Raw genomic sequence first — 15,887 nt, forward strand, 5'->3', positions numbered from 1 at the left:
AAAAGGGAATAAATAATACTGAAGATGACAGTGTATCATTAGATATTGTAGCCATGACAAAAAACTCTCCCACCTCAAATCACAGAAAGCCAAGTACTTCCATTCTTTTCTCAGGACTAAGCAAAGACCGAAGGCATAAGGATGCCTCCATAGCAGTCCTGCAGACGAGCACTTTCAGTCCTTACATCTTGTCCCATATTATTTAAAGACTCTGCATATGTAATTGAATGCAAATAGAACAGCACATCAACCATTTCATTTTCTTGAGGAAAGCAGATTATGTTGGTACACATCTAGTTTTTCCCTTCCAGTTCGTTACTTCTGACTGTTGAAAGCAAATAAAATCAGGGACAGAATAACAAAAACAACACAGAGGATTTCTGGAAGCTTGTAATAGTAGGATTGAATTTTGGAAAATGATAAAGAAAAAAACCCACAACTCCCCATATCCAATAACTAAAATTCCAACTGAGAAAAGTGGCAAAAAGAGTAACTTTATTGACTAGCCAGAATGAAACCAGACAAAGTGAATGAGATAACCGAGTGATGCAGGCAATCAGTATTTGCATGTCTGACATACAAACAAAGGCTTCTATCTCACTGTCCTTACCCAAGCGATATTCCCACTGACATCCTGAAACTCTGAAACTGGGTAAATTCTGGCAGGCCAAGTCTCAGATTTATTTTAACATTTTTTAAAAATACAGATTTTTATTTATTCATTGTGAATAGGTTAAAAATACAGCAATAGCATATAGCAATATAATTCCAAATGTATGTCAAATATTTACTTTTTCCTCTTCAAAAAAATGTAATAGAATAAGTTGTGCATATTTCTGTAAACAATTTACATTTTCAAATTATTGACATTTCTGTTGTATAGCTAACTAACGATACCACCTTAGGACAGAAGGTAGTCTTCATCACTAAAAAAGTAGTATTTGCAAACAAAGAATTAATCATAATTTTTTCACTGGGCTGCATGCATATTTACATATCAGATCTACAGCGAACTGTCAGCAGCTTTAGCAACTACCTACAATTTAGCAATTTAGCAAATTAACCTACAACAAAAAGTATCAATAATTACACTCTACATCCTTTACGTGTACATTTTGGATGGGCACACTCCTCTCCTCCTTACATGGTTGGTGGTAGTGTTAAACATGTTTTCTCATCAAAGAAGATCTCAAAAGAGTTGGCATCAATACATTATGAGGAAAACAGATCCTTGTGTCTGAATTTTTTGTAGGGCCTACACTGTATTGGTTCTGCACAAAACACTGACTATTCAGCTGTCTTCAGAGGCGAATGGCACATTCACCTTTCATTAAGAGCTGATATTTTAATGCTATGAACTGAAAAAGCAAAAAGGCCACATCCAAAAGAGGCCTTAGGCACCTAAACCAGAACTTTGGCTAGGCACTTAAAACATCCACCTCACTTGCTGTCTTACAAACTCTAGTTCTGTTTTAGCATATTAGGTGCAGGGATTTGGTTCTTTCAGTACCTAGCTTAATACCTACCTAAGCCCAACTAAGATCTAGAAATCAGGCATTCCTCCATTAACAGGTGAAGACCTTCACCTTCACTCTCAAAACAAAAAACAAAATAAAAAGGTCATGAGCACTACTTTCCCACACACCCTACATCATACCACAAGAAGATGCGGCCACGTGTTGCAAAGCTACTCATGGCTACAACTACCTGGTGGTTATAGCACCCACCTAGAAGTACAACACCCAAGGATAACCTTTCCTTCTCTCCTAGAAAGGATTCAAATCTTCCCACCTCACGTCCTTAACCACCAGGATATCACCCCTTGGAGATGGTGGCAGTTGTTACTAACATCATGCTGTTTAAACAATTAATTCAAGATCCACTTGTCAGAAAGAGTAAATGGGGAGCACGAGTTTGGAGCCCAGTGGTGGGTACTCATCCAGGTAAGAAAGAACTGATTTCTGTTCCTTGAACCGTTTCTAGATTTTACAAGAACTTAGTATTACTGGGCTATGCATCCAAGAAGTCCCAATGAAATCAACTGCATCATCTAGCAGGCTGCATTGTTTTAAGCATGCTTTTAAAAGCTCAGCTGAAGTGAGGCTGGTGAGCATTACAGGTCATTCAGCAATTCACAGGGGCTGCCCCTTATTCAGATCAATTTACACCCCCAGGAGACTGTAAGGCCAAGAGGGCAAAAGCTTCCATCTTAATCTCCTGCAAAACATGACTGTTAACCATGACCAAGAAATAGGAATAGCTTCTGTACTATCCATACAGATGGCACAGCCGCTTTGGAATAAAACACTGGATTTGGAAGAAACTTATCTCTATGCAATGATAATTCAACCATCACCATGTATTTGTCCTCCCGTTACTGGTTAGGATTATGCAAACAGGACACAGAAATTCAAGTGTTTGGGGATAATACTGCGTTTTTTAACCAGCGATTTTTTCTAACTAGTGTTTGATACCATTTGCAGATAAAACACTATTTTAAAAGCTATTTAAACCAGATAAATTATTTTCTATACATAGAAATTGCTGAATCAACATCCTCTAAGCTTTTCAAACATCCCTCTGGAAATGGTAGAAAGTAGAAAGTATATTTTCATTTTAAGTGAGATTATCTAGCTTCAGTGAGAATTGAGATGTCACTGTAAAAGTAACTTCAAATTACCCACATATTACAGATCTTGGTACTGTACATCATTGAACAAATATCACATAAGATCAGTAGAATTTTATACAACTAGCTGCTTATATGGTGCAAAATGTGAAAATGAGAGGTAGCTGGATGCCTCACCAGGAACATCAGCAATTTTCTGATGGAAAAATGTGCAGTCTTGGTAATGGATAAAACATATTCCACCCTGATTATCCTCACTGCAATCTGAAGCATCATCCAGGCCCTCCCCAAACTGTAAGGATTCTATCTGGAATTTGTTTGAGAAGAGTAACAGAAATGTCCCTAGACTGGGACTACTTATTAAAATTAGTAGCTGCATGCTTAAATTTAAAATGTACATTCACATGCAAACTTGGTGAGATACACCAAAACCGATGAAGAAACAGTGAAAATTTAGGAAGGTGTTTTTCTGTATGCAAGGAGGAGAAGAAAAATGTAAACACACCAATCATTTGCTCTGTAAAAAACAGAACATGTGAAACCTAAACATCAGCTTCAAATATTTTTATTTTTTTTTTCAGGAAAACTAGGCCCCTCAGTTCTAAACAGCTAAAAAAGCACAAAAGCACAAGTGTCTGTATTACAGCTTTAAAACACTAGCAGAAGTATGCTATGGCACCCTACATACCACTTACATTTGGATTTCTCCCATTAAAGAAAAATTAGAAAACTAAAATATGAAAAAAGAACCTGGTAACGTGACATAAAAATAGATCTTTTTAGCTGCAAATGCAGCAAGTCTATAAAAAAAATTATATACAAGAACTGCTTAATTGCAGTGTTATTCTTCCATCATCGCCCAAGCCTCTTCTGCTTTTTGGTAGTACTGATTTGCCAGTCTGCCTTTCATGGCTTCCATCGCTGCTTCTGCTGCCTCTGTGTACAGCTCACCTAGAGGAGGAAATAGTATCGTGGTTAAACAAAAACCATCTCTTTATTCTGAAGCATTTAAAGGACAAAAAGAGAAACTGAGGTCAAACTAGAGGGCCGGATGTTTGGGTGTATTTTAATAGCCATCAGCAGAGTTACATCAGCTGGGAATCTGGCTTTTGCTCTTCAAATTGAAAGTTGTATGACTGGCTGCTGATGGCTCTTCTATTTGGAAGGACTGGCCTGTAGGATCCCCCAAGACGATTCTAAGACTTAGATGCCTGACACACAGATTACACAAACAACTAAGACAATGTCACATAGGGCCTGGGAGTCATGGGTGTAACTGAAAATACAAGCAGCAAACTGCAGTTCAGTGGCCTCACAGGGAGTGAAGGTTGCTTCCTAGTGACTCATTGTGTCACAGGATTGGACCTGGCACCACCCACCACCCCAGTCATTGGCAAGATCTTGTTTTCACTGCTTCCAGCCTTGTATCACCCAGCATCATTACAGCTTCATCCACAAATCTGAGGGTACTGACCCTCTGTATAACAGCTGAAAGTAGGAAATGTATTTTGGGGGTACATGCTGGGTGAAAAGGGAAGGAAAAAACAGGACTACTGGTTATAGAAACAGAATGAGGCCTCACCTGATCTCTGTGGATCCTTATTCAATTGGAACCCTCCCATCATTAACATCTCTGCCTCCCTGGCCAGGAGCAGATACCGGGGCTCGTCCTGAGTGCCATCATATTCACCTCCCTCATCGTAGTCGGTCATGTTCAGTGCAGCGTTGTACCAGTACAGCGCCTCCTTCCAATCCTGTACTCTGAAGTTAAAAATAATTTTTGAAGATGGTTGCATTACAAAACGTATGTACTTTGCATTGGAGATTCAGAATTCAATTTTGCACTACCTTCTCAGAGCCTTGATGTTCTCCAAGAAAGCAAATGTTCTTATGGAGGCTCACTAACTCCACACTGCAGCATCAGATGACTATATCAAAATTAGGCTGGGGTCACTTTATGCAGTAATTACAGAGGAGAAAGAATCAGACTAAAGTGTCTTGCTCAACTCCAGAGTCTGAGCTTCATTACTAGCTGTATGGTTTCCGTCTGGCATTTATATTTGTGAAGATAACTTATTTGGAAACAATCTGAAGTTGCAGAGAGTCTTGTTTAATAACCTTAAACCCAACGATTTTCATATTGAGAACACTCAGTGCACTTCAATGAGAAGATTAATTTTATTTTAAATTTCATAATTGCCAAGAGTTTCACTGTTGTGTAAAACAGAAAACTCAAATAACAAAGACATGCTACAATACAAAAGCAGAAAAATCACTATCACCACCTATTATATTTGGTACCTAAGGAAATTAATATTTGGCCACTTCTAAAAGCTCATCTAAAATGCTAGAAAAAAAAATATCAAACCAATACACTGTGTGGCCTTTTGGCAAATCACAATCTATTTCTTCGTCAGAATGTTGCTCCTACCCCTCCTACCAAGATAGCAGTGCTGGCCAAATTGAAAAAGACTTACTGAGGTAAAAGCATTTTTAAACATTTTAAAGCTTAAAATCATCCTTAACTAAAAGTAACACCCTCAGCATTAAGACAATGTTCCTGTGAAATTTCCATTCATACTTTCGTTATGAAGAGCACTGAAAGACTACAACTGTGACAAATACTTTGTTCATCTGACTGCATCCCACCTGTAGCCACTTTACAACTTCACCTATTTCTCCTCTTCTACAGCATCTTTCAAAGGTTTATTAGAAAAACAACCTCACATTGAAAAAAAACCCCTGTGCTTTCAAAAAATCACTAAGGAGGAGACATGGCAGTTGTAAATACTTTTAACTTATTTTTAGAGTACCACATCTCTAGAATAACTCTTCTGTTCATTTTTCCCCAGGATCTTCCAGTATGCAACTCCCAGTGAAGTAAAGGGGAAATTTACCAGCAACTTCAGAGCAAAAAAACCTTGGGTATCATGGGGCAACCTTGGTACAAGGGCTAAACTCAAACACGTAGGTGGATCCAACACACATGCAGGTGTCGAACAGAGGAAATGATCTCTGACTTTCTGTCTGTAATATATCATGGCCTAAACCCTGCTTTTATTCATACCTGGGCAAGCCTGAAGTAACTCCAAAACACTACTTCATAGTTTTACTTAGGACAAAACAGCTTTTTATATGAAAGACATACAGCAAGTGCTTCTCCCCCTGCTCCCCCTAACTTGGTGGTACTCCACTGGTGAAGTTACTCAGTCATGCACAGTACCTGTCTGAACCAAGATTTATGCCTGTATCGTATGCTCTTGCCACCAGAATCATGGAAGGTCGGTCTCCAGCTTCTGCTGCTCTCATCAAGTAATCAAATCCTTTATTTCTGTTCTCCCTCGTGTCCTAGTAAAACAAACAAGACCTTTAAAGTGCATGTTTCTAAGTAAAAACATCCCTTCCTTTAACACTTGACACACTTTAAAACAGTTTCTGCAAGTTAGTAATGGCTGCAAGTGTTTAGTACATCTGAGAAACATACCCAGACACAAGAAATGAAGAAGCTGAACAGTGAAGATCACTTCAAAAACTTCCAAAAGCATGCAGTCATTTGCTGGCAAAACCAGGTACAGGCAGCAGTTTTTTGCTGCTTTGTCCAAGTGCTTAATTACAAAGTTATCTATTTTCTCTGAAAAGGCTACAGAACACCTGGCTATGGGTATTGTTTTGTCTCCATTTCCTGCTATTCTCATGTTATTTTTACAATGGACCACAATTCTGCATTTTGGAATTTTCTTTGAACTTTCTGTTTACCTCCAGAGTGACCTCAGAAAGAATGTGATGTGGCAGCTGAGAGCACATGAGTCCTAATCCCACGATGGCTTCCAGCTCCCCACAGTCTGCAGCACGCTCGAGGTGAAACAGGGCTGACTCCTGATCCCATTCCTTGTCCTTCTCACAGAAACGCCCAGCTTCATGATAGCGAACCATGGCCAAATGAACCTAGAACACAATTGAACAGGAAAGGACACAAATATTAAACATAGATCTGATTCTTCAAAAGCCCTGTGCCCATACTAAGGCACAAAAATACCTCTCTGAGGTGACTAGTTAATTAAAGCTAATTGTGCGCCTCTGTGACTGAGCAGAGGACTAGTTTGATAACACACAGACTTGGAGCCTGACTTGTCCCTGAACAGATTAAACAGACAAAAAGTGATGATTATACACAGTGTAGCTGCCCTCTCCAGTTCTGTAAGCTCAGATACAAGCTTTACAAACTTGACTACTAGGGATAAAAGAGCTAATTCAGCAAGACAGTAGCTGCCACAACATTTTCCCACATTAGTGTGCCCCAAGCAGTATCCCAGTAGGTTGCCACATCAGTGCACCAGGTCTTAAGGGCATGTCCCAGCATATCTGCTAGAGCCTTGGAGACCTTTAGGAGGGAGTCATAGTTAAAAGCACCCAGCCTACAACTGCCTAACATGCCAGCCAGCAGGGTAAACGGCATGACTAAGGGTCACAGACTTATGTACAGCAAGAGCCCTCACAGAAAAGGAATTAACCTGAGGCATAGAAAATCAAGGTGGTTATCCAGGATAAAATCGTCATATCGCTGAAATCCTTATCATTAGTGGGGGCAGCATTTCATTCCAAACATTCCATGGGATTTTGAGGGCGTTTTTTCCTCCTATGCCCAAGGGAAAGGCAGGTCTCCTCAAACCAAAAGGTTTGAGCATCTGAGGCTTTCATGATGTTCAGGAAGATCTACACCGTGCGTTTTGAGTGTGGGCTTAAGCCCATATATGAACCCAAACTTCATTCACATTTGAATCATCTGAGATAGTCTGGAGAAAAAGGGGTTGGTCAGTGCTGCCATTTTTCAGGAGCTCAACCTTGCCTGTTTGCAAGGTATGTGGGTCAGGCACACCGTATCTATCCCACTATCTTGCGTGATGCCTCTGGAAAGGCAGATGAACCAACAGCAGGGTCCTTCCCAAAAGAGTCTAGATGTTGCAAGTCCAAAACCAGATGGAATTAATGGGTTCCTAAGCTTAGATGTCCCTTATAAAGTATCAGTAGGTGACAGAAAGCTATAGACATGTTACTTACTTTCACTTACACAAATAACTTATGCTGGGCAACACCTCTGCGTAAGTAATAAATACAAGACGTTTCTTTCCAGCTGGCAAGAACAGGACCACTAGACCCATCTTACCTTCCCAAGGACTGACCTCCCAATTTTCTTTTCAAGTTCTAGTGCATTGAGCCTCTGAATTTCTTGGGCAACACAGGATGGTCTGTGGATGTGGACTCTGGAAGAGTTGTAGAGATTCCATTTCTCCACACTGACCTGAAATAGGGAATATACTATTATTTCTATCCAAAATTAGAATTTCCACACTATTCATATGGATTACTATCCAGAAATCAAAGCCTCCATTAATATTATTACTTATTAGTAAATACTGTGATTTAAGACATAGCTTTCAAAAGTCATGTTAGTAGCTGAATAAATGTTTATTATTCTTCCCTAAAGAAACAAGAGTAAAGCCCTCTATTTCTAATCCAAACATTAAATATCTTCCATAAATGACATCAGCAAAGCAAAACATTATCTTTAAGTTCTGAAACAACAAAAAAGGTACTTTTAAAAAGAAGCACCTGAATAGGCACATTGCAAGCACTGAAGTCATCAATGCACAAAAAAAATTAAACCCATACTTTTCTGGTCAGAATTTCAGTTCAAAACATTTTAAATGCTGCTTGCATTCTACAACTCTAGAAAAATTAAAAGCAACAATGCAGAAGATGATAGGCAATACATGCATTGGTGTTTCTCAGGTCATCCAACACAACTGAGAACAAACAACTCTTCAACATAATGGGAGAATGGGAAACAGTAGCCAGAAACAACCCCATCAAAATGAAAGCCTTTGGAGGTACACAGAGGAAACACAACAGGGAAGGATGCTGGCACCTAACTTTCAATATGTTAAAGCTGTTTCAATTTCCTGAAACAGCAACATACAATCACTACAAGGAAATTCTGAAATCTGTAACTAAATTACTAATGGTTGTAGAATAATTACTAATTCCCTGCAGAATAGAGTTGTTTAAGTTTATAGCCACAGAAACTAAGTATCACAGAAGCTACATTTTGTAAAAACATAAAAGAAGGTCTGGTCTTCCCTAGTTCAGTTAGATACACACTGAAGAGAGCTACCATCAGGTTATTTCAAACATGGCACGTTTTTAAAACAAAGTCGCTCAACCACATATGGGACATAATTCCAAAAACAGAGTGCAGAAAGGAAATATAATTTAGTTAGGCAGAAAAAAAATCCATATAATTTTTTTTCAGTGAAAAACCCATGCATAATCACTGACTTATGTCAGGGATTAGTTACCGAGGTGAAAATTTGTTTATAACAGTACTTGTTTAAGTGGAAAATAAAGACAAAATAAAAAAGAAAACAACACAGAGTGGTAAGTTAATATATAATAAACATTCTTTAGCTGGAAAGGAAGGAAAACTGACATCTGATTTAGTGATGTGAAGTTAAATGGCAGATGAATGGAACAAAGGATAAACAGAGTGGCAAACTCATCATCTATGAACATTTCTGATTTACCCTTGCACAGCTTCCCAAACTGTCTTCATCAGATTCATGTCTTCGGTTGTTGTTTGAATGGCCCTACATTAATGTAAAGATTGGCATCATTTAATTTGCAGTGACTGATGTGTGCCAGTTATCCCTCTAAACTATTCCTATCCATCAAAATTAATAGTGATGACCAAAATAGCTTCCACTGGATCCTTTCCTCTCAGTGATACCACAGTATAAAAAGAAACATACTGAAATGGTAAAGAATATGGCACACCCAGGCTTTAATCCTGTAAACAGGATATCCCATGACAAAGACCTTGCTGCTTCAGACGTGACAAAAGGAGTGGTATCTTTGGAAGCAGTATTCTCTTTCTCATTTTCTAATGAAATATCTAGTTAAGATCTTCAGGTCAAAAAGTTTTTATTTAATTTTGTACTTTAAAGGAGTAACCAACCAACGTACAGGAATTTTAAAGTTGCATATTAACTAACAACAACATTAAATTCTATAATATCTCAAGACATATAGAGTCATAGAAAGTAAATCGTAAACTAATCCGAAAGTAGATCATATTCATGGATTCCATATGACAAGAAGCTACCTACATTTCTCAAATGCAATACAGAATCTTAAAAAAAACCCAGAAAAATAAGCAATCAAATGTAATGTTTGAAATTAAGCTCCTCGTTACAAATTGTCTTTTTCCTGTAGAAGCATCATTAACATTCCCAAGATGAACAAGTAATTTTACAACATGTGGGAATTTTCCCAACTGTTTCCTCTGTTTACAAAGTCTAGATCAAGAGGGATAAGAAATAAGATTCTTTTATGGAAACAGTTTAAGTACTAACAGGTCCAACTCTGCCAAACCCACAGTCAGGTTCTTACCCTCTCTCTATGATCCAGATCTTCTAGTTCACTTCTTTTTTCACTGGGATACCCACTGTCTCCACCATTTTCAGAATCCTAGAGGAGATAAGAAGAAAACATCACAGCATTAGCCCTACCCTTTGTAAGGATTTCAGCTTGTCATTTGCTAAACCTTCTGCTGGTTCAATCAGATATGTCAGATGGATACACTGGATGGAAATGATGGTATGTTGTGTGGTATGTACCTCTGACAGACAGATCAAGAGTTAATGACTCAGAAGGTACTCTTGAAGTTTGTGTTCTCTTAGATACATAAAAAGAAAAAACATTAAGGACTCACTTTATCAAACCAAGAGTCCACTGAATAGTTCTCAGTCTTCAGTGGTAGCCAGTTAAAACAGTAACCAACAGCCCCTGGTACTAAGGTCCTAGTGTTGGAAAATGCCCATTGCAAATGTACCGCAGCCTCCTCAGGTGAGGTGCTCTAACATCCCACAGTACCAGTATTTGCAGAGACCCAATCAATGGGGATTCTGTTTAGCTTTCATACCACAGCAGCTGGCACAAGTGCCAAAGTCACAACATGCATGCATGGTAACAGACACACACTTTAATTATCTGTTAAAATACACCAGATGCAAATACGTTTCCGGAGGAGAAAAAATAATGAATACTATTTTAAAATTAAATGTTCTTCCTTTATTAGAAACAGCAAATGCATGCAGGTAACATGACCTGCATCAATGAAAGCAGGCAGAGCACCTTTATGTGCTTTTACTGAACAAAGCCTTCAAGCAGTCTTTTAAAAACACATTCATTAAAGAACTGCAATGTCATTTTCTGTTGGAAAGGCACTCACCCTTTGGTTATCAAGCTGATCATAGTCTTTGTGAACCAAGTTATCTACTTCATTGAACACAGGCCAATCTAGGAAGAAAAGTATTTGTTTCTTATTGTAAGAATAACATGCTTGAGGAGAAAGCACTAGATACTATCATTTTACTGCAGTTTTTTCACAGAAGCATCTGTGCATAAATTATCTACATAGTTCTTTTAGTTTTATTTCTGCTCAAAGAGGAATGCAACAGACAAGTATTCTGGACTAAATACAACACACTGTTGTATTCAAAACCAACAAAACAAATCACTGTCAAGCATTCAGGAACCCCCAAGTAAGTTACGTATGAGGCTCACTCACTAAGCATGTCCATCTTCTGGCTGTGAGGAGTTGCTGAGGAAGGAGAGCAGGGTAGAGAGTCAAATGCTATGTCGCTCATGCTTTCATCTCCAGAGTTTTCAGACAGGCGGAAGAGCAGAGGAGGCCGACTACCAGAGACAGTTCTCACCCGGCTGCTGCCACATTTTTCCTCTGTGCCACGGAGAATCGTTTGAGCAGATTCCTTGGCAAAATAACAAGGAAGTCCCATGAATAATGCTTCTCTGTATTCTAAGCATGCCACATAAACCAACATGAATGTTTATTAGGAGTTCTCTACAAAAGAGTGGGTATAAATACACACATGTATATGTAACTATTGCTTTGAAAAGTTCTACTCCCACAAAATATCAAGTCCTGGCATTGTTCCAGTCAGAGAGAGTTCTGTTTACAACTGAATTTCATTCAAAACATTTCATCAAATCCCATTCCCACTAATATCAGTTGAAACTGAAATCAGTTAAAGACGAGCATTTCTATTCTTTTTTCTCCCCAAATTAAGTTTGAGATACTAAACTTACTAATGATTTCAGCATTCAAAGGTATACTTCATCCTAAATATACATGTTACATGGTTTTCTATTAATTAAAGCTACAGTATTAACTCAGAGAGAAGTATGGATAAGTCAGCTTTAAACTGCTGTATTTTAAACTGCAATATTAGTGACTAAGGTGGCTTTATTTGCCATGTAAATAGCATATTTTATTTTTATTTACAGGACTTTTAAAGTTAGAATAAACCAGCTATACTGCTTAGTTATACTTTCTTGATCAAGCACTTACAATCAATTTTTTATTACAATCCAAGGCATCTTTCTCTTTGGATGAAAGATCAAATTGTGCAAGACCCATGCTTTTGCAAATCTTGTTGCAGAAATGAGAATGAAAGAACAAGGCCATACCTCGAACACCTACAGCGTAAAAAAAAAAAAAAAAGGGGAATAAAGGGTTTACTTGAAGTTTATATGATGGTTTACTTATCAAAAGCTAGAAGTCCCAAAGCATTTCCTAAAAAATCAAAAGAGAAAGAAAAAGTCCTTTATAACAGACACAGCTCAACCCATTTCCCTTTTATTTTAACACCTGTAAGGGCTTTTTACTCTCTGCAAGAGACGCACAGGATATAATAAAAAATTAATTTGGCTGCATCATGAGAGACATGCCTAAATTTGATCCTGCTTACAAAACTTGCTGTGTCCTATGAACAACTACATGCATGGACACTTGGAGCTTTAAAAATTTGCAAGGCTTCTCTCTCCACATTCAGCTGTATCCATTCCTGCAATGTGGCAAGGAAATTAAAGGCCATAATTATTGCTCTTACATTGTAAGAAATTTCATTCATTTCATTACTTGTTTAAGAGTAGACCAGGAGACATGAGCCAGGATTAGCTCTCATTTTAGATGTGCCCTTGCATGACAATGGCCCTGCTCAGGGACCCCTTCCAATAAACTTTCCCCAGCTGTTTTCAAGGCCCTCAGAAATGTGCCTGCTCACCCAGTCATGTAATGGCTACTCAGCAGACAGCTAGGAACAGAAAATAAGCATCCATTAGCATGTGAAACAGGATCACGGATTTTACCTAGGTTGCCATCTCCAAAATCTGTACCGTTCTCTGTATGGATCTGAGGGTCTGTGTAAAGATCTCCAACTCCCTGGATATCAACAATAATGAGTTGGTGTCCTGAGCGTTCAAAGGTGAAGTGACTAAAGGCCTGGAAGAACACAGAAGATGTCTGAGATCTACTGAAAACAGCAACAGATATTCACCTTTTATAAATGGAGAAAGAAGTCTGATAACCCTATTGGTGAAATATAACTGGTATAAACATCATGATGGAAGCAACGAAAGACTAAGACCTTCTCTAATCTGCCACCACTTCAGAGATGGGCTAAAAGTGGTAAGGTGAAAAGCAGCAGTGGGAACATGCAGGGGAGAGGAGATTGCTCTATTTCTCCTTCCTGTACTGGGGATTCTGTTTTCCACTATAGTCTTCAGCTTAAGTGGGGAGCTGCCTGGCAGAAGAAACAACAATGCGCTCTGAAGCCATTGCAGAGTAACTTCTGCATAAACATCCTGGCCATGCCTGTGGATCTCCAAGCTCTGCAGTCCTGGGACACTGGTTCCTTCTGCCAACAGGCAAAGCTCTGCCACATTTTTTAAAGAAAAGTAAACATGAGCATCCCCACAAATTCTTTCCCCTATTATGCCCTCTGGGAGGTCCCCTGAATGGCTGATCTGGCTCTGCATCCATGTATCAGATAACGAAATGTACATTTGTACTGTTAAAAGCAGTGTTTCAAGAATCAGGTATAAAGCACCCTTCTCTTTGGCATGAAGCTGAGACATTAGGAATCTTCTGGGAAGCCCTCCAAAAAAGTACTGCCAGGCCTGGGGGAGGTGACTGGTGGTGATATACAAACATTTTTAACTGCAGCAAATCTCATGGAACATTTTGTTCCCAACCTGTGAAAGCATAGCACTGATTCAGTGTACAAAAGACAGCCCAGAACATAAACCCTCTGCTTACATTAAGCATCATGATGAATACCTTAAAAATACATGAAAAAAAAGGAAAAGAACAAAACCTTCAAACCCCAGTAAAAACACTCCGTTGCTATGCTTACCACTGCATTTTTTCACCAGTATTTTAAAGTTCTCGCACAAAATCCAAGAATCACATGAAATATGTACTTGTATTTCTACATGCAATCTCAGTATGATCTTTTCAGAGGTTATAAGTGAAAAAAACCAGATTTTTACATGCAAATGGACTAGATTTCTTATTTACATGACTTGGATATCTGCCACCTCCTTTTGCATATTACATGAGGCACCAGAAGACTACTTAGTACATATTACATGAGAAGTCTCTTTCCCCCCTTAATCTGAGAGTTTGAAATATGTCGATGTCTGCAATTATGATTAGAGTCAAAGAGCTTAAGGTTTCCAAAGAGTATTAACCATGTTTGTCTCAACTAAAATCAAGACAGTGAAATGCAATAAGGAAGCACTCAGCACTTGAAAAAGCAGGCCCCAAATTAGGGGCAGACGTACTGCAAAAAGAGAAATTAATTTGGCATTGTACTGGAAAGCCTGCAGTTTCCTTTCTTGGCAGTAATGCAAGACCTCTAAATAGAGCCAAGAAATTCCCTTCAGCAGACTTTATGGAAAGCACTGAACAAAGACTCACTTGCGGAGTAAGACGAATGTTGTCGTCTCGCACAAAACCAGAATTTGAGTTATATTTGATGTATTTGCCCTCAATGTAGTGTTCCAAATGAAAGAGAGGCTTTCCAGGTCTGTTCTTCATTTCAATAATACAGGTCTGTACTATATCCACCTGGGGAGGGAAAGAAGATAAACAATGACTAACAGAATACTGTCTTCAGATCAAAGTGTCTGTGAATCCCCCAGCTGTGAAAACTTTCCCAATGAAAAATGCTGAACAATTGCAAAGATCTGTCTGTTGACAAGGGGGTGGTGGAAGAGTCACATGCTCATTAGGCTATTGGAGGAATTCCATAAATTAAAAGCAGTCACTTCAAAACAGCTCACTTCTGCAACAAATCCTTCTGAAAATTCTTAGTAAGTGTTGCTTTTCTATTTTATTTTTCTGGGCACCTTAAGAGTACACTGCAAATAGTCTATACCCAGAGAGCAAAACATACAGTAACTACTGCACAACTTGAAGAAATGCCTTTTCAGAGGACTGAAGACATCTACCATTCAGGTATTTCTGTACCCTGCCTCATCTCCTTCCTCTGACCCAGACACATTCCTAAAGGAGAAACCATCACAACTCTCGCTTTGTTTACATCTTTTCCCCCACGTGCCGTTTTAAACTTCCAGATTTCTAGATTCCTCTCTGTGCACTTCACTCTATAACCTCACCTTGCTGTTGTGAGACAGGTAGTTCTTAACTAACGCTCATTTGGGAGGCAACGCACACAGTCCGCATACCCAGAAGCGCTCACTTTGGCTATTACATTGTTAAGGCCCCCACACTGAGGTATACTTCTTGACCCAAGCATCTTGTCACATCACACACAGTCTGTGGTAGAGCCAAGAGCAGGAACCAAGATACCACAGTGCATGTACAGCACCCTTCCTACAAGCTGCCTCTTGCACTCATTTGAAGCCAGTTACACTCAGGCATCCAGTACTAGCCGTGGATTAAAGGGGCTTGGATGCTTTGTTGGTATATACAGTGGATGTACTCAACAAAAAGGCTCTACTGGCTGGGAGTGAAAGACAGCTGCAGTCCTTCATCCCTGCACTTTAGTTTCTTGTCTTTTAAGAAGCTGATTGTTGCTGCTTGAGGTGTTTTTCCCCAGGATGCAATGGCCAGCTTTTATCAGCAGCTATCCAATTTACTAGCATGGAAAAGCGCGAAGCTGTGCTGGCTGTACAAAACATTTAGCATGGACTGCAAAAAACCAGAAATACAGCCAGCAAAGCAGTAAAACCACTTCTTCCTCAATCTGATGTGTTTATGGACATCCCTAGCACAGAGGATGGGACTTCTCTTGATACCCTGAGCCTAGTGTGGTATTTGATCCATCCAGGACTTTCATACATCTTAATGCTTTGCACTTAACACAATGTGCTA

The 15,887-nt window shown here is 39.0% G+C and overlaps 1 protein-coding gene across 7 annotated transcripts in view; it reads right to left on the reverse strand.

Moving 5' to 3' along the window:
- Nucleotides 1-478: 478 nt before the first annotated feature.
- The window catches only part of EEF2K (eukaryotic elongation factor 2 kinase), a 33,770-nt gene continuing 18,361 nt past the window's right edge, over nt 479-15,887 (reverse strand). For 5 of the 7 annotated variants that reach the window (XM_055708271.1, XM_055708267.1, XM_055708270.1 and 2 more), the window contains 12 exons: nt 14,469-14,618; nt 12,857-12,989; nt 12,057-12,184; nt 11,256-11,457; nt 10,917-10,984; nt 10,076-10,153; nt 9,211-9,273; nt 7,794-7,928; nt 6,386-6,574; nt 5,853-5,977; nt 4,212-4,390; nt 479-3,580 (listed from right to left, as the gene is read on the reverse strand). In XM_055708271.1, the coding sequence (XP_055564246.1) occupies nt 3,471-3,580; nt 4,212-4,390; nt 5,853-5,977; nt 6,386-6,574; nt 7,794-7,928; nt 9,211-9,273; nt 10,076-10,153; nt 10,917-10,984; nt 11,256-11,457; nt 12,057-12,184; nt 12,857-12,989; nt 14,469-14,618 (1,560 nt within the window). In that variant the 3' untranslated portion in view covers nt 479-3,470. Of the gene's footprint in view, nt 3,581-4,211; nt 4,391-5,852; nt 5,978-6,385; nt 6,575-7,793; nt 7,929-9,210; nt 9,274-10,075; nt 10,154-10,916; nt 10,985-11,255; nt 11,458-12,056; nt 12,185-12,856; nt 12,990-14,468; nt 14,619-15,887 lie in introns of those variants that run through there. The other 2 variants (XM_055708272.1, XR_008731925.1) reach the window with 2 other exon arrangements.

The sequence above is a fragment of the Falco cherrug genome, chromosome 4 (genome assembly GCF_023634085.1).
Source record: "Falco cherrug isolate bFalChe1 chromosome 4, bFalChe1.pri, whole genome shotgun sequence".
Classification (NCBI taxonomy): domain Eukaryota; kingdom Metazoa; phylum Chordata; class Aves; order Falconiformes; family Falconidae; genus Falco; species Falco cherrug.